Source organism: Cyprinus carpio, chromosome B15, assembly GCF_018340385.1.
Source record: "Cyprinus carpio isolate SPL01 chromosome B15, ASM1834038v1, whole genome shotgun sequence".
In the NCBI taxonomy this organism is placed as follows: domain Eukaryota; kingdom Metazoa; phylum Chordata; class Actinopteri; order Cypriniformes; family Cyprinidae; genus Cyprinus; species Cyprinus carpio.
Window position 1 is genome coordinate 4482835 of NC_056611.1, and position 20283 is coordinate 4503117.

At 40.8% G+C, this 20283-nt stretch overlaps 1 protein-coding gene across 1 annotated transcript; it reads right to left on the reverse strand.

The window, feature by feature from the left end:
- Positions 1-1103: 1103 nt before the first annotated feature.
- LOC109055340 (protein phosphatase 1L-like) lies at positions 1104-19629 on the reverse strand. The gene is made up of 4 exons (XM_042738959.1): positions 18966-19629; positions 5270-5444; positions 3397-3558; positions 1104-2259 (listed from the first exon to the last, which is right to left on the reverse strand). The coding sequence occupies exons 1-4, from the start codon at positions 19320-19322 to the stop codon at positions 1910-1912; spliced, it is 1044 nt and encodes a 347-aa protein (XP_042594893.1). The 5' UTR covers positions 19323-19629; the 3' UTR covers positions 1104-1909.
- Positions 19630-20283: the final 654 nt, after the last annotated feature.

The window sequence follows — 20283 nt, forward strand, 5'->3', positions numbered from 1 at the left end:
TATCTATCTATCTATCTATCTATCTATTGTTCTATCCCATCCATCTGTCTATCTATCTATCTAATCCACATCCATGTCTGTCTATCTATCTATCTATCTATATCTATCTATCTATCTCTATCTATCATTCATTCTATATCTATCTATCTATCTATGTCCATCAATATCTATCTATCTATCTATCCATCTATCTATCTATCTATCTATCATTCTATCTATCCATCCAACTATTCATCTATCTATCTATCTATCCATCCATCCATCCATCTATCTATCTATCCATCCATCATCCATATGTCTGTCTATCTATCTATCCATCATCCATATGTCTGTCTGTCTATCTATCCATCCATCTATTGTTCTATCCATCCATCCATCTATCTATCTATCTATCATCCATATGTCTGTCTATCTATCTATCCATCATCCATATGTCTGTCTATCTATCCATCCATCTATTGTTCTATCCATCCATCCATCTATCTATCTATCTATCATCCATATGTCTGTCTATCTATCAATCCATCATCCATGTCTGTCTATCCATCTATCCATCCATCATCCATATGTCTGTCTATCTATCTATCCATCATCCATATGTCTGTCTGTCTGTCTATCTATCCATCCATCTATTGTTCTATCCATCCATCCATCTATCTATCTATCTATCTATCTATCTATCTATCATCCATATGTCTGTCTATCTATCTATCAATCCATCATCCATGTCTGTCTATCTATCTATCTATCATCCATATGTATATCTATCTATCTATCTATCCATCCATCCATCTATCTGTCTATCTATCTATCGTTCTATCTATCTATCATTCTATCTATCCATCCAACTATTCATCTATCTATCTATCTATCCATCCATCCATCCATCTATCTATCTATCGTTCTATCTATCTATCATTCTATCTATCCATCCAACTATTCATCTATCTATCTATCCATCCATCCATCCATCTATCTATCTATCTATCTATCTATCTATCTATCTATCTATCTATCTATCCATCCATCATCCATATGTCTGTCTATCTATCTATCTATCTATCTATGTAGATATATTACAATATAACACTGGAGACAAGGACTTTCATCCATATATATTTTTATTACAGTTTTATGTTTTTGCTTTTCACTAATTACATTAAATGTTCCCCTTTTAACAGTTTCATTAACGCAACAAAACAAACTGTACTCAGCCATTCTTCAACATATAACAGCCTTTTAATGAAAAGTCTCTTTTTAGTCATGTACTAAAGAAGAGTAAGATGCATCATTTACATGTTCACTTTGTGTTAATATTTAATATAAACATTCCTTTTGTTATTCTTTGTCTCAGAAAGACATCAACAGATTGAATTTCGATGTGCATATGACACTTGCGGACACCGTAAACACAAATTCTGGACAACACAACACTTTTGGCAAATAAATTCATAATAAGAGCGTGTTAGTTAAAATAAGGCAACGTACTGTACTTGGATTCGAATCTTCCAATGATTACTGAATTATAAGTCAAGGCTGTGACAGACTGTAAGTCAGATATACCTGAAATATATGAAGGTGTTTTTCTGCAGTATGTGCAGAAATGATCACCACATACAGAAGAGATTTAACTTTAGCTCATTATAAATGTCTCCGTATTAACAGAAAAGAACAGGTTTTTTTTTTTTTATGAAAGAGCTGCATAAAGATCTATTTTTATGTTCCATAGGGGAGCTGTTCCTTTAATGAGGAAGTAATTGCTTAGATTTGTAATATCCAATTTAAATACAAACAGTTGCTTCTCCAAAAAATACATTTTTTTCTAATGTTAAACTTATGCATAATGATATTCATTCATTGATTACGAGATGTTTTCATTCCCTTATTACACGTGAGAGCGGAGTCTCCTTCACTGCCCGGCGGCCTTGGAGCCTCTCTTGGTGAGCTTGACCACCATCACGGTGATGTTGTCTGGACAGCCGCGGGAAAACGCCTGCAGGACGATGCTCTTCGCACCGAAGTGCGGCTCATCCAGATGCTCTTTAATGAAATGCACGGCCTCCTCGTTGCTGAAGGCGTCCCAGAGTCCATCTGACGCCAGGATCATGAACTGAGGCTGTAGCTTGTCCAGGTCAAAGGTCAGCACGTCGGGGTCAGGGATCAGCACGTTCAGGTTCTTCAGCGGGTAGTCGCCGAGTGAACGTGACATGGCAAGAACGCCCTGCACACGCCATGAGCCGTTAAAACTGATGAAGCCACCTACATCAGAGAAACTAGTTACTGTGGGGACAGTCACTTCAAGTCATTTAAGAAGACATTTCAGAAATACACTGTCTTTTCTTTAATCTTTCCCTGTCTAGCTTGTACTTATTTGAACAATGCTTGAAACTTGGTATGACGAGTACTTCCTGTGTCTGTCTGCCTCTTTAAGAAGAATCGCTTGATGTATTCCCCAATTGTAAGTCTCTTTGGATAAAAGAATCTGCTAAATACATAAATGTTACAATACAATAATGTAAATGTTCTTAGGTTCTTACGAGGCCTTGATTTAAATATCAAACACACACAAACACACACACACACACACACACACACACACACACACAAAAAAACACACACACACACACACACACACACACACACACACACACACACACACACACAAACAAACACACACACACAAACACACACACAAAAAAACATACACACACACACACACACACACACACAAACACACACACACACACACACAAACACACAGTCCTGCAAATAATCTTAAACAGTGAACTTGTTTTGACATTCTAGCAGACATTATACTAACAAAGCAGAATTTAACTTAAAATTAATACGTTAGTTACAATACTAACATCTGTGAATGCTGATGGAGTTGTTGCTTTTTCTCGGCTTTTATTTTGGCAGAAACCTGCAGGAAGACCTCAGTGCTTCTTTTTGCTGACAACAGCAGATTTATAAATAATGTTTGTCGCATATAACGCATTGTCACATGCCTTTAACACATGTTTGAACACATGCAATTCACGTGTGTATTAGAAAACATAACGTTCTGCAGTTTGTTCACTAACTGTTTAAGGCCATTTCATACATAAGTGTAGAAGAGAGAGAAGCATGGCTTCGATGTCTGGGTTAGCTACACACATATCTGATTAATCTAATATAGGATAGCAATATTATTGCAGGATTCCTGCATATATTTTATGGCCTTAAATTTGATAAAACTAAACTTAAGATTTTTAAGACTTTTTAATATCCTTGGAAATCCTGTCAGTTCCAATTTCAACAGCACAGCAAAAAATACAAGCCAAACACTTCTGAACACCAGCGAATAGTCAACAGCTTATACAATAAGAGTACAGCTGAATTAGATGAGCTGCTCACCTGCTTTCTTGATTCTCTTCCGCTCCTTGAGCTGGTAGGGTTTGTGGTCATGTGACAGCGGGACAGCATTACCGTCTTTATCACACAGAACCGCCCTCGAATCGCCAACATTAGCCACAGTCAGCTCCTGCTCAGACAGCAGAGCCACCAGACACGTGGTGCCTGACCGAGACACAAACCAACACAAATTACCTTTTAAAACACTCGTAATCAGACTATAGTTACTTTCATATGGATTACATCATTTACACACTAGCTATATATCTACTGATTCTCACTAGTTCCTCTTTTTCATCTTTTAATGTTCCTTTCTAAAATAGCCTACCGTTTATATACTCTCAGAAATTCTTCCAGTCATTATTCATGTGCTACACTGCATTTGAGCACTGATTTACAAAAATGTATGTATTTTTATATCAATATGGTACAAGATGATTCTATTTAAATCAATGCAATAAACGAGATAGGTCAAAAGTAATCCAAAAGTAATCTAAAAGTAGTCTGATTACATAACTTAAAATGTGTAATTTTATTACATTACTAACTATAATTTTTGTCATGTGATTTGAAATCAGTAACAGATTACAATTTGTAATTAATCTACCCATCTCTACTTAGAGTACACTGTTCTGTGTGAAGCAGTGCATGAAGTGAATGGGTGCCGTCAGATTGAGAGTCCAAACAGCTGATAATAACATCTTGTGAAGCCAAAAGATGCATGTTTGTAAGAAGCAAATCCATCATTAACGGCGTGTTTTTAGTAGAAAAAAAAAAAAAAGGCAGCGTTTAGTTACAAATAGCAGCCGAGGGTGTATTTGTTGCTATAACAAGAGCTGCAACAGTAGCCTAGCGCTGCAGAAGTGTCAAGAAAGAGGAAGTTGACCCTTGTGTTGACTTTAGAAGTTAACGGGGAGAAGAGTGTTGGTTCACAACGACGTTTGTGGGTGCTCATATCATACAACTTCTGCTCTGAAACTAGTACGATAAGACTATAGCATACCCAAGACGTGTCACTCGTATAGTTCTGAATGGGGAAAAATGCATCACTCAGTATGACCGCTCTATCGAACGAAGCCCCGCCTTCTGAAAGAGAGCCAATCATTAATCAGTAAAGTCAGCGTGTCACTGCAGTCCCGGTTGCTATAGAAACAGTCAGGGCTCTGACTACACATGTCTAGACTGAGAAATAAGCCTTTTTAACACTATTTGAGCACAATAAACAACATTCATGATACAGCTGATGTCAGATTGCATTGGGTTTGCATTTCAAATATGAAATTTACTCGTAAGCTTGGCGAACAGTTTTGGAGAATTTGATGTTTGCCCATTCAGAGAGATAGGAGCTGCACTTGCAATCAAGTTGTAATCAAGATTTCCTGCAGTGTAAAAGTGCATCTCCTGTTAAATCCACACACATATTTGTTTAGAGCTGTTTAAACACTGCTTGATCTGTGCAGATTTCTCTCCTGATTCACACCAGAACACTTTTTCACTGCAGGAAGTGTTATTATGGATTATAAACTCTATGTATTTGAGTTAAAATCATCTTAATGCTGGATTTGTTTCATCTTTTGTCTTCTCCAGATGTTAACTGATGCACTGGAGTGCTGTGGATTACTTGTGGATTATTGTGATGTTTTTATCAGCTGTTTGGACTCTCATTCTGACGGCACCCATTCACTGCAGACCATCCATTGCTGAGACACTGATGCAGTGCTACATTTCTACAAACCTGATGAAGAAACAAACTCATCCTGATCTTGAAAGGCCCGAGGATGAGCACATTTTCATTTTTAGATGAACTCTATTTTTAGTGCTCAGCTCTGAGGTCTAATGCTCGTAGACTAACAGGTTCAGTGCTGTGAGCTCTCACCGGCTTCATCGAAGGAGGCGGACAGTTTCTCCAGAATCTCTTTGTCCATGTCGAGTATCTGCTGTCTGAGGATGGACTGGCGGGTCACAGCGCTGTTCTCCTTCTGCGTCTCGTAACGCTGAAGCTGCTGACGCAACATGACGGGAAGATGCGACTTGGCATACTCCGCTGCCGTCTGACAGACAAACAGACAACAGAGAGGTTTTATTCACCCGCTCGACAGAATCTGACACTTCAGGGGGCTGCATTTGTTGTGTGTCCTGGTGTAAACAGGCCTAAAGAACACAGATGGCATGAAGAGAAGTATTTTAATCTGGATATAAACTCTGGTAAAAATAGCTAGTAGCTCGGGTGCTTCCTGCGCTCTGACGAACCTCAGAGGAATATTAATTACACGCGCTTCGTCAGTGGCCTCGAGTCCAGCATTCAAGAGAGCGCCAGAGATGATCAGATGCAAAGTCACATTCGATGTTTATCATCTGTGCTCTCAACATCCACAGTTACAGACGGCAGCTTTGTATTCACACACACACACACACACACACACACACACACACACTAAATATAGGTTAACAGAGCTGTTGTTCTGTAAAAGCGTGAGCCTGCTGTGTGGGAGAGATTTGGACAAGAATCAGAATCACATCAAAATGAACTACATAACACACTTCAAAGCATGGACTGGTGATGAATGCACTGTGTTCAGTAACAGGGAAGCACTCTATTGGTATACCGTTTCTTTTTTTATAAATGAGGACGTCCCCAAAAGGAGTTTCTCTTTTTTGGAGGTTTCACCATATTTAGCTCACTTCCGGGAACAGATTTGTCTTCAAAATATGGTTAACTAGACGCACACAAACACAGAGATGTGGCTTAAAGGACCAGTTCCTGATAATTTACTGACTCCCTTGTCATCCAAGATGTTCATGTCCTTTATAACGTACTAAACAGCCACCAGTGAGAAGCAGTTTCCACACTTCAGTTGCTTTAAACTATCTGCTACCAAACGAATGACGCTGCAGTCCAAGGACAAACAGAAACAAATGAACTCGCTGGCAGCGTCTTGTTTCTATAGCTGTGCTTTACAGAGGCTGCACCAGCTGCATACATTTAAATAGAGAAACACTGCAGAGAAAGAAAGAAATTACAGTGATTTACACCTCAAGAGGAATATTATTTACTATGGTTGCTTTTTCTTTAATAAGACATCCTTAATGACCTCCAGAGGGCACAGCCTTCGAAATAAGAGTCCAGTTATCCAATTATATAGACATGTTTATTCTTTAATACAGGCTTCTGGTATTATCGTGAACAAATCATCTGTGCGTTTAAATAATTTTTCAGAAATGTCTTGATCATGTTTAATCAAAATGGGAATAAATCACTCTTCCTGACTCATTCACTACTCTTATACTAGTTACTGGCACGCAGTGCATTATGGGACAGAGAGTGGATCGTATGCACAGAGACCACTAACACATTCCACCCATTTGAATTCTACACAGAAGTCTCATTAGTGCTCTTCACTAATACTGTTTTACTGAAAAGCACACTAGCTTTTCATAAGACTTCACTGGAGCATGACTACTAGTGATTTCAGTTTCATATTTAGAGTATCATGTCATTAAAAAAAACAAGCCATATTTTAATATTCACTTTAAATACCAATACCAACATTGAATGAAATCATACAAGAGAGGAGCCAGTCAGTTGAATTTGTGGTAAAACCTTCCACAGTGCTTGGATATTGCACTTTTACTGCATATGATAATAATTACAGAAATTAGAACCAAAGTGACATTCATTACAAGATGATTCGTTGAAACATTTCAAAATGCACCTGCGTTGTTTTGTATTTTGTGATTGTCAGTTGAATAAATGATGATTTCTTAAAAATAGTGCTAAATAGGGGTGTGCACAAATAGCTGAACATTTGATCAGTTATTATTATTATTCGAAAAATAAAAACACTATCCATATTTAACAACACGTTGCTTTGCTGGCCGTGAATGCAGGGAATCCATGATGAATCCTGAGACATTTATATGCATCCTTTAAGTTTCCACCAGAGAGAGACAAAGTGCTTAGAAACTGTAACTGGCACGGTCTGCTTTGCTCTGCTGGAGCTTAAATGCTTTTGTTCTTTATATGTATATATTTTTTGTTTACACACGTTTTTAATCAAAATAAAACCTTTTATATAACATAAGATATAATGTAACTTTGTTGTGTATAACGCCTAATTATCAGCTTGTTCAGAAATCGTGACAAAAACTTGATTATTAAAAAACCATATTTAAATAAACAAATATTCAAACATTGTTTTTTTTTTTGTTTTTTTTATGAGCCCAAATATTCGAATGCAATATTTTTGAAAAATGCCCATCCCTAGTGTTAAAATATCATATCGCCTCATTCTCGTAAACCCAAAACCGTGTTGCATAACACCCCAATTCTTTTACCAATTGCACAGAATGGTTTTACTGGTTATAATGGGAACTGTACTGGTTTTAATAGAAACTGTAATGGTCCCTGTTGGTCTCTGCTGGTAATTCTTCTTCAATTGGTGGCTTGTTAAAACCAAGAAATCTTAATGGAATTGGTCCCAAAACACACTACAGGAAACCATGTGTTTATAGGTATTTGTAGTGGAAACCATCAGAGTTTCTATTGGGTTTTTTCAGCAGGGTAGTTTCTCACACTTGTCTTTTATTTTACATCCCGAATCTGACAGATTCTGTAGATTTCAAGTTCTACAGGTCAACACAACTGATTCGTCTTCTTTTTAACCTGACAAAAGCATCCGTTACTAATGAATCATTCATTGCAACATGAGCTTAATGAGTAACAAACAGAGAATTTCTATTTTTGGGTGAACTAGCCCTTCAAATGTTTCAAATCACAAAGCACTTCAGCCCTCTGCATATGTTATAGATTTTGATCAAAGAATGTCAGTCCCCTCAGACTTGAAAATATTCTGTCCATGTGATTGTGGTTCTCAGTCCTGACATGTGCTGAAGGGGGCTTTCCTTTCATCCGCTGACAATCTGATTTAAAACTGACCGTACAACTGTCAGCAATCACACACACACACACACACACACACACACACACACACGCATCTGCAGTGTTTCAGGACATGCATGCATCAGTGCTGTATGGTGTGTGTAACTTACAGTACTGGAAAAGTGCGAGCTGAACTAGAATCGATTCTGATTTTAGTTGTTCCCAACTAGGCCAACACTTAGCTTGCACACAGACTGAAATAAGTTCATTAATGTTTTTCAGTTTTATTTCGGAGTGTGTAGGAGAGAGTTTTATTAAATGGACCTAAACCATCTGCAGCAGTCTGGAGAATTCCGTCAGCGTCCAAACATGTGCTCAGCAGAAGCAGTGCCTCATCTTTAGAGGAACACAGATGTGTGCATGAAAAATAACATCATTTAGTTTGAGAGCAGACGTCTGATGCCACTGGGTGTCAACAACCTGTTACCAGCAAGCACCCAGCGGGTTGAGATGGTTTCAGAATCAGCTGCACAGTTTTAATGACATCTAATGAGACGATACGGGAGAGAAACTGCTGTGGAGAATCATGAGTGGAAATCAGTGAACTAAATAGGAAACTGGAAGAATAGCGAGAGGTCACATGTCCTTGGCAAGTTGGAGTGAGTGTGCTGTTAACAATCGAGTGCAATCTGACGCACCCTGGTTTTGCTAAATCAGGGGTCTGCCACTCGTTCAAGTCCTCCTGGGACGTACACACCAAGGTGTTCAGGGTCACTTGATAACAGGTGTGTATGTATGAGTTTTTATCATATGATAAGGGATATCACACGAGCAGCGAGAGCAATATTACGAGTGCTGTTTATGTCCAGTTCTGTCACAGTGCTTCTGTGTGGAGACGAGGAACGCCGGGACGAAGGGGAACAGTCTTTATTAATCCAAACATGGAACACACACGGAGCACATAGCATAGACGACACCGGACAAAGAAATCAAGGAACAGACAACACTTTAAATACTGAACTAAATGAGGGTAATGAATGGGACACACCTGAACCAAATGACTAATCGAAACGAAAGAGAGAAACCGGGTCACGAGGAGGAAAACCCAACAAAACAGAAACACAAGTCTGACAAGTACAGGAAATAGAAAGTTAATATTGTTTTATATTTTAAACACAATAGTACCTGTTTTTGCTCAGTTTCCAACAAAAATATTACCTAAAGCCACAGCAGAATTGCTGCACGTCTCTGAGCAGCAAAGTTTGTGTTTTGAACGAATTGGATGAATCAATTATTCAAAGACCCATTCATAAAGTGAGCCGTTTGATCAGTTCTTGAATGAATCACTCGTTTGAACGATTCGAATGAATGACTCATAAACACATTAATTACTGCCATCTGCTGGCAGATTTAGTTATTTAGAGTATTACTGTATTAAACATTTAAAAATTAAAGGGGTCATATGATGCTATTTCAATGTGTTACAAGCTCTTGGTGCATGAAGAAGATCTGTGAAGTTGCAAAGACTAAAGTCTCAAACCCAAAGAGATATTCTTTATAAAAGTTAAGAGTCAACCACGCCCTCCTGAAACGGCTCATTCTAACACACCCCCACATCTCTATGTCACGATGTGGGAAGATTTGCATAACATCACCCAAATGTTCACACAAAGAAAGAAGGCCTAACTTTGATTCTCTCTGTTGCCGCCGCTGCCATGTCGTGGAGTCGCTGTGTGTTTCGTTGTGAAAGTGAAACTACTTTGTTTGGTCTTCTGAAAGAGGACACGACTAGAAATCAGTGGTTAAGTTGTATTTACAACACTGTTCCAGAACAGTTCAACCCAAATATTCAGATGTGTGCAGCACATTTTATGTAGGATGAGGACTGTTTCCTGAAGCAGTAGCCTGCAGTGTGTCTGTGGCACAACGGCTGTTTCTATAAAGTTGGGCAGTTCAGACTTTGCAAGGACAGTCTGGTGCTTCTGACTCACAGCCTGTAAGCATGCTTTTTATATTTAAATAATTTGCCAATGATGATTCAAACGTGAGTTTTGAGCAGTAGAGTAGGCTTATTGTTTTTGTTTCTCCAATCACAAATGTAGACATGGTTTTATGTTTACGCAACGCGTAAAAAGAGAGTACAAGTCATTATAATCAGTAATTATGTCCCCACTGGATGCAACAAATGCCTTGTTTGTAATGGTTTTTATTGGTTTTGTCTTGTCTAGTGATGTCCGGATCGTGAACGAATCTTTCTATTTAACTGGATCTTCTTAGTGAACCGCTCGTACCAGTTAAATCAAACTGAATCATTTGAAACGGTTCGCGTCTCCAGTACGCACTAATCCACAAATTACGTGTTATTCGGTTTATAAACGTGCCTTACACTCCCTCTGAAGCAAAATAAACCAATATCCCGAGTTATTCAGTTACTCCTAACAGTCCATTGACTGAACTGCTAAAAGAGAACCGATGATGGGATGTGCTCGAGCAGAGCAGCTGGACTGAGTCTCGTGCTGCTGGGACACACATCACAGTATAGTGAGGGGCGTAACATTTCCGTCACACGCTTGAGGCATTCGGTTAATCACAATGCACTGGATAGTCTTGTGAAAATCAACGCGTTTCAGAAGGCGGGGGATAGAGGAGAAACAATAATGTACAGTATGTAGAAAATAATGTTTTTTTTAACCTTAAACTGCATAAACAGATTTCATTACACCAAATACACAAAATAATGTTCTTTTTAACGTCATATGACCCCTTTAAGAAAAGAGGGGAAAAACTTTAAAGGGATAGTTCACCCAAAAAATGTAAATTATGTCATCATTTACTCAAACCTGAAGGACTTACTTTCTTATGTGGAACTTAAAAGAAGGTATTTTGAAGACTGTTGGAAACAAAGCTGTTTTGGTTACCGATGACTTTCATTGCATAAACGAAACAAAACATTCTCAAATTATCTTCTTTTATGTTCCATTTATGACGTTGTAGCCTAAAAATTTATGTGTAAAAATTTTATGTTAAATCAAATCAAATATTTCTTTCTAAGACTACTATTTGTAATGTCTACTGAATACTTTCTCATTTAATTACAAAAATAGCTTTATCTTTTGTGTGTATAATTTAATTTAAAATTCCCAGTGCCTTTCACATCGGTATACTGACGCCAAAGGTTTCTTATTTAAAGCAATGTGAGGACACTGCATGTTGAAAAATGCCACTAAAGGGCCCTGAGTTGGGAGTTAGAATGTAGCTATGTTTCCATCCACCTATTTATATGCGCATTTTGGATGATGGCATAAAAAAATGCTGGATTGAAACATTAAGAAAGTGACGATTTTGTTCTCTTTGACTCGTTGGATGGAAACGGTGCTTTATTTGCAAACGTTTCATGCAATATTTGTGTTCTTTCATCTTGAAATTAGCTGATGATGCATAACATGTAGTGCATATCTGTCGCTTTAGTTGAAAGTTAGTAATAGGCCTAGTAGCCCGATTTAGAGTAATAATACATGGCTCAAAACTTAAGCACCTTCTCAAAACAGTTCTGAAGCACGCTTTTTGTTTATGTTTTCTGACAGACACCAGTGTTTCCACAGACTGCAGATTAATGCTCTGCCAGCAGGAGGCACTGTTGGAGCAGAGATATAGCGGTTTCCCCGGTAACGGCTGTAATCAAATAAGCACTGCTCACAAACACTACTTTATCAGGCATTACAGGAAAGAAGAAATGAAAATGACATCAAGCTTTTCTGAAGACAGTCAGTTCTTTTCAAAGATACATTCATATAAAAACACCCGCGCGTCCATTTTAATTCTGAAACATGAAGTGCTCATTTTATTCAACGAAGTATAAGCCTTTTGGAAAATCTATTTGTGGAGGTTTTTATATAGTGACAAGCCGTCTTAAATAACTCAGTATATAGAAAACAATGGACACTGCTGTAAGTCAAATGGCCATAGTGATAACAAAAACAAAAGATTTCACACACATTACACAGCCTGCTGCTCCTAGCTGCTTAAGAGTGCGCTGGCCACGAGCGATGACATCGTGGAGGATATTGTCGGACCTACACACACATTTCATGAGGAAAGTTAACGTACACGTTATAATCAGCACAGAAGTTTCGTCTTAATTAAACGTGTTTCTACTTTCACATGCAAATGACTTGTTGCACTTGTAAATATGATAACTTTCTGGCATCAATTCTAGAAACGGTCTGTTTTGCCCTGTCATTAGCTGAAGCTGTGTGTGAACAAGCCGCTGCTGCAGAGTGTGAGCTGCTCCATCTCTGATGCCGATTAAATAAAAAATGCCAAAAATCAGCCGATTAATCGCATGAAGTAACCAGCTGTAAACAGGCCCATTGTGTTGCTGTGCTGCTGTGTGCATAGCCCTTAACCCGCTAGTGCTAGTTTCTAGATCCTGTCCAAACTGTTGCTATAAAATTAGAAGCACACAATTCCCTAGAATATCATTCTATGCTTAAACGTTAAAATTTGTACTCATGGAAATTAATAAAGTAGTCAAACCTATTCATTAAGGCTGATTTATACTTCTGCGCTGGACCTACGCCATAGGCTATGCATCAGTTTTCATTTATACCTCTGCGTCGTTGTCCACGTCGACGTGTAGTACACGTGCAAACCGCCAGTCTGCAGTGTCCACGCGCATGTTGCTGGTGTAACCTGCAGTACCACGACAAAAGCCCAAGGAGAGCATCTCGTCTGAGAAGCATTATAGCCGTGACGGCAGCAAATAAATATCAAATCATTAAATCATTATTTAAAACTACAAAAGGAGATAACAACGGAACAGGAGAGGATATGGCATTCTTTCCATCTCCACAAGGACTTGTACCACGGCAGATCAACACAGTTTGTCACGGACAACTACTGATGTATACTTCTATGTAGTATAATAAATGATAAGACACTTGTTCTTTGCTTTGTTTTATTTTATATAAGAAGGTATAATATTAAAATATTTTAAAGTACACATTATAAACACACACAAAACTCAAGTACATACGGAGAAAGGGGTTCTAGCAGACCAATCACAGCGCTTGCGGTATACGTAGAATTGATGCACTGTTTGATTTTTGGATAAGTGCACGTCAGGCTACAATGTAGGGTGTGTCTATGCGTAGTTTACGGCGTAGGGTGTGCGTCTATGCATAGTTTACGGCGTAGGGTGTGGGTCTAGGCGTAGGCTACGGTGTAGGGTGTGTGTCTATGCGTAGTTTACGGCGTAGGGTGTGCGTCTATGCGTAGTTTACGGCGTAGGGTGTGGGGCTATGCGTAGTTTACGGCGTAGGGTGTGCGTCTTTGCATAGTTTACGGCGTAGGGTGTGCGTCTATGCGTAGTTTACGTCGTAGGGTGTGCGTCTATGCGTAGTTTACGGCGTAGGGTGTGCGTCTTTGCGTAGTTTACGTCGTAGGGTGTGCGTCTATGCGTAGTTTACGGCGTAGGGTGTGCGTCTATGCGTAGTTTACGTCGTAGGGTGTGCGTCTTTGCGTAGTTTACGGCGTAGGGTGTGCGTCTTTGCGTAGTTTACGTCGTAGGGTGTGCGTCTATGCGTAGTTTACGGCGTAGGGTGTGCGTCTATGCGTAGTTTACGGCGTAGGGTGTGCGTCTATGCGTAGTTTACAGCGTAGAGTGTGCGTCTATGCGTAGTTTACGACATAGGGTGTGCGTCTATGCATAGTTTACGGCGTAGGGTGTGGGTCTAGGCGTAGGCTACGGCGTAGGGTGTGCGTCTATGCGTAGTTTACGGCGTAGGGTGTGCGTCTAGGCGTAGGCTACGGCGTAGGGTGTGCGTCTATGCGTAGTTTACGGCGTAGGGTGTGCGTCTTTGCGTAGTTTACGTCGTAGGGTGTGCGTCTATGCGTAGTTTACAGCGTAGAGTGTGCGTCTATGCGTAGTTTACGACATAGGGTGTGCGTCTATGCATAGTTTACGGCGTAGGGTGTGGGTCTAGGGGTAGTTTACGGCGTAGGGTGTGGGTCTAGGCGTAGGCTACGGCGTAGGGTGTGCGTCTATGTGTAGTTTATGGCGTAGGGTGTGCATCTAGGCGTAGTTTACGGCGTAGGGTGTGCGTCTATGCGTAGTTTACGGCGTAGGGTGTGGGTCTAGGCGTAGGCTACGGCGTAGGGTGTGCGTCTATGCATAGTTTACGGCGTAGGGTGTGCGTCTATGCGTAGTTTATGGCGTAGAGTGTGCGTCTATGCGTAGTTTACGGCATAGGGTGTGCGTCTATGCATAGTTTACGGCGTAGGGTGTGGGTCTAGGCGTAGGGTACGGCGTAGGGTGTGCGTCTATGCGTAGTTTACGGCGTAGGGTGTGCGTCTAGGCGTAGTTTACGGCGTAGGGTGTGCGTCTATGCGTAGTTTACGGCGTAGGGTGTGGGTCTAGGCGTAGGCTACGGCGTAGGGTGTGCGTCTATGCATAGTTTACGGCGTAGAGTGTGCGTCTATGCGTAGTTTACGGCGTAGGGTGTGCGTCTAGGCGTAGTTTACGGTGTAGGGTGTGCGTCTATGCGTAGTTTACGGCGTAGGGTGTGCGTCTAGGCGTAGTTTACGGCGTAGGGTGTGGGTCTAGGCGTAGGCTACGGCGTAGGGTGTGCGTCTATGCATAGTTTACGGCGTAGAGTGTGCGTCTATGCGTAGTTTACGGCGTAGGGTGTGCGTCTATGCGTAGTTTACGGCGTAGGGTGTGGGTCTAGGCGTAGTTTACGGCATAGGGTGTGGGTCTAGGCGTAGGCTACGGCGTAGGGTGTGCGTCTATGCGTAGTTTACGGCGTAGGGTGTGCGTCTATGCGTAGAGTGTGCGTCTATGCGTAGTTTACGGCGTAGGGTGTGCGTCTATGCGTAGTTTACGGCGTAGGGTGTGGGTCTAGGCGTAGTTTACGGCGTAGGGTGTGGGTCTAGGCGTAGGCTACGGCGTAGGGTGTGCGTCTATGCGTAGTTTACGGCGTAGGGTGTGCGTCTATGCGTAGTTTACGGCGTAGGGTGTGGGTCTAGGCGTAGGCTACGGCGTAGGGTGTGCGTCTATGCATAGTTTACGGCGTAGGGCGTGGGTCTAGGCGTAGTTTACGGCGTAGGGTGTGGGTCTAGGCGTAGGGTACGGCGTAGGGTGTGCGTCTATGCGTAGTTTACGGCGTAGGGTGTGTGCGTCTAGGCGTAGTTTACGGCGTAGGGTGTGCGTCTAGGCGTAGTTTACGGCGTAGGGTGTGCGTCTAGGCGTAGTTTACGGCGTAGGGTGTGGGTCTAGGCGTAGGCTACGGCGTAGGGTGTGCGTCTATGCGTAGTTTACGGCCTAGGGTGTGCGTCTATGCGTAGGCTATGCCGTAGGGTGTGCGTCTATGCGTAGGCTACGCCGTAGGGTGTGCGTCTAGGCGTAGTTTACGGCGTAGGGTGTGCGTCTAGGCGTAGTTTACGGCGTAGGGTGTGCGTCTAGGCGTAGTTTACGGCGTAGGGTGTGCGTCTATGCGTAGGGTGTGCGTCTAGGCGTAGTTTACGGCGTAGGGTGTGCGTCTATGCGTAGTTTACGGCGTAGGGTGTGCGTCTATGCGTAGTTTACGGCGTAGGGTGTGCGTCTAGGCGTAGGCTACGGCATAGGGTGTGCGTCTAGGCGTAGTTTACGGCGTAGGGTGTGCGTCTATGCGTAGTTTACGGCGTAGGGTGTGCGTCTAGGCGTAGTTTACGGCGTAGGGTGTGGGTCTAGGCATAGGCTACGGCGTAGGGGTGTGCGTCTATGCGTAGTTTACGGCGTAGGGTGTGCGTCTATGCGTAGTTTACGGCGTAGGGTGTGCGTCTATGCATAGTTTACGGCGTAGGGTGTGCGTCTAGGCGTAGTTTACGGTGTAGGGTGTGGGGCTATGTGTAGTTTACGGCGTAGGGTGTGCGTCTAGGCGTAGTTTACGGCGTAGGGTGTGGGTCTAGGCATAGGCTACGGCGTAGGGTGTGCGTCTATGCGTAGTTTACGGCGTAGGATGTGCGTCTATGCGTAGTTTACGGCGTAGGGTGTGCGTCTATGCGTAGTTTACGGCGTAGGGTGTGCGTCTATGCATAGTTTACGGCGTAGGGTGTGCGTCTAGGGGTAGGCTACGGCGTAGGTTCGATGCAGAAGTATAAATCAGCCTTTAGAAGGGGGTGACCAATACTTTTGGCAGTATAGGCTAGTGTATATATAAACAGCTATTTACTAAATAAATGAAGCCAACTTATGATTCAGTTGGTTTCTCTAGCCAATATTTTTTGAAATACAAATTAAATGAAAATGCAGGTATCGACATGCACCAAAAGTTAAAGTATAGGTATCATACACAATCTGGAATTTTTTTTATATTGTATTATCCTCAATACACAACTTCCTTTTAAAAAATACCCTGGCTGACATCCAGACATTCACTGAATGCTCACACACGTACTCTCACACACCCACACATTAGCACTTATCTAACGCTCATCCAGACGCTCGCCCACACCTCATCAAAAGCTCACACATGCTCTTCTTAACACATGCACTCATCTAATGATTCACACTTACGCTCACCCACACATTCATCCTCACACTCGAGTCATGAGGTCTGAAATTACATGCACGATTGTGCAGTTTTACTCCCTTTTGTTTATAATGTGTACAAAAACATTTATTAGCTGTAACAAGTGTGTTGAACGAGTGCGTTCATCAGTTCATTTAAACCTTCAGTAACCCAAAACACACACATTCACACACATTTCAAAGCTCCAATCTGGAAATAGATTTGCATCGATCTGCTCACATGCTCTGATGTTGACAGACTTTTATTTAAGACTTTTTATTTTAGTTTTTTTTTTTTCAGTAAATCAATAAAAACCTACTAAACAGTGACCTTAAAACCGAGGAAGGTACCAAACCATCATACCCATACAGTCCTAATCTACATGACGATGATTTACAGGCTTTTTTTATAGAGTCTTGACACCAAAAATCATTACGACTCTGTTGAGTTAGGCCTAATTATGTGAGAATGTAGGATGCATGATGCATTTGTAAAACGCTGCACATCATTACAACAGACTCACTGCAAGAATTAAGATGAATGGTAATTTATCTGCTGTTAAAAAATACAATCAAATATAAAATGCAGGTCCAGGAGCAACTAGAGAATTTAAACTTACTGTTTTATTCTTTTGTCTTTTTTCTACACATTGCAAAACTGTGCTTGAGAAGTGTTTTTGCCTATACGTCTAAGAAATTTTAATTTAACATTGATGTCATCATCGCTCAACAAGTGTTCATGTGTTGTTAATGTCATATAGAGATCTGATACCATAGTTGTTCATCACAGTACTATATTTACCATGATAAAAATAAACTCAAATTGCCTGTTTTTTTTAATTCATAGATAGTAACACTAAAAGCTGCTGTGCTAATAATACATACCGCATAGCACTTGTTATTCTCATTAAGAGCTGTGCTTGATGGAAAAGGGAAGTAGTATGACATAATGGCAATAAGCATCAGCAGACACTTTTATCTGAAACAACATTTGTTAAAAATTATTTTACAACCGTTAGAACTTGAATGTGGTGAATAAAATTGTTCTTACAGTAAACAACACCGCACCAAAAAATGACCGAATAATGATAACAAAAGTGTGTGTGTGTGTGTGTGTGTGTGTGTGTGTGTGTGTGTGTGTGTGTGTGAAATCCAAAAACAGCTGCCATTTTCTCTTAAATCTGTACAGCACAAACACAATGCTTAATGTAATATAACTTCCAAACATTTCCAAATTAATAACGGAACAGTGTTTAGTACTTTTGTAATATATTGTTGGAACAAAATGGACTTTCTTACTCTTGAAAGCTGTTATCTTATGTTTATACAAACAGGTGATCATGTGCTGATGTCAATGCAAGCATTACATTTTATGGAAACCTAATATTTCAATAATCAACAGTATTCAGGACTAAACCGTCAGTGAATCTTGTATAAACAAATGCCTTTTATGCCAAAAATCATTCGGATATTAAGTAAAGATCATGTTCCATGAAGATATTTTGTAAATGTCCTACCGTAAATATATCAAAACTTAATTTTTGATTAGTAATATGCATTGGTAAGAACTTCATTTGAACAACTTTAAAGATGATTTTCTCAATATTTAGATTTTTTTGCACCCTCAGATTCCAGATTTTCAAATAGTTTTTATATCAAAAAAACACAATCCAAAAAACAAAACATACATCAATTTAGAGAATATAAAATCACTTATGACTGGTTTCGTGGTTCAGATTCACAAATGTCGCAGGTTTAAAAAAAGTACACTTCCTACTTACTTACGTTCTATTTTTGTGCACTAATTTTGGACTTGATATACAAAATTGATTCTTTAGATTCTTTTTCACTGTGAATATGAACTAAAATGCGCTTTTAACATACTTTCTCTGTATTTAAAAATTTTGTTTAGTCACCACTAATACGTTTTTTAAATACAGAGAAAGTCTGTTAAAAGCGCATTTTAGTTCATATACACGGTGTTCCAAAATAGCACAGTTATGAACACGTAGTTGCTCCTAAGTTTATTTAAAGAAGTACAGAGAATCATTTTTAGTAAAGGCTATTAAGTACAAAATTAGAGCGCAGATGCATGCACAGACAGACAGATGCATGCACAGACAGACAGACAGACAGACAGGTCACCTCTCCTCCATGCCCATCGAAGACGCCGTAGATGTTGGTATGGCTCTGGTTGAGTGCGTCTGTGAGGATGTCGAACCTGTCCTCCATGTGATCCCTCCTGCCCTGGATGGAGTACACCGCTGCGCCGCTGCTCTTGTGCTGCCACGTCTTGGAGAACTCCTCATGCAGCATCCCCTCGCTGTGCATCATCTCCGCCACCCTGCCCTTCATCATGCTGACGGCGTCGCGGCTGGAGCGCAGGATGGTCTTCACCTCGAGGACGCTCCAGAGAACCAGACTACCGCCGAGGAGCAGCAGAGTCTGCGGCCGCAGCAGCACATAGCGCACGCTCCGACCCAGCAGAGCCAGAGGACTCATGCTCCCTCACACACACACACTCTATCACACTGAACTAATGACGACAGCGCATCACAGACAGACGCTCCTGCTCTCCTCCACTGCGCTAAAGACGCGTGCACACATCAGAGACTTGCGCTTCGAAAATGATAAGGGCATACAGTTTGCTTTCTTTTTAAAATAAAAACCAGATCAAAGCTGGTTTCCCTTCAAAAAATGGTAAATAAATTCCGTATTCAGTCCTCCGACGCGGCAGCGCGGGCAGGTGTTCTGTGCAGCGGGTGCGCGCATTACGCGTGCTCGATGCTCGGTGCAGCGCGCTCTCGTGTCAGGGTTGCCAAGTCCGCGGTTTTCCCACGAATAGACCTTTATCACAGCGGAACTGATTTCCGGAAGTGCCCGTCGAAGCAGTGTATGGATTCTTCCGGTTATGTATATTTTTCAATGCGCTTTAATCACCTAGTTGTTAAAATAGCCTGTTAAAATGCAGATTTAAAATCATAAGAAATTGTTTACTGCTGCTGTTTCTGAAACCTAATCTTCACATAAGTACAGGAAACACTGCTCTGGAGGAAAATAAACAAAAGCATATACATCGACCCAGATAGGGTCATCTAATAAGCATGTGTCTCATTCTGTGTACTGAACTCTGGAAACATTGGTGTGTGTTTGTATATGACATGATGATATTTTCTCAAGAAATGGTCAAATGTCCATGTAGAGATGTTCTGGTGTTCATGTACACATACACCGAGGCTTAACATCATCCGTATCACGTCTTTATTCAAGTGTGCTGACCTACTGCTGATTTATTCATCCAAAATGTGGCGTATTCCGTGACATTCCGCAGTTCTATTTTTATGACTGGATTCTACAAACCATCTGTGTTTTCATCTGAGGGCCGTATGTCTCATACTTCAGAGAAGTTATGCAATTTGGGAAAAAAATTACTACTCTGTAGCACTCTTTATTTTAATTATAT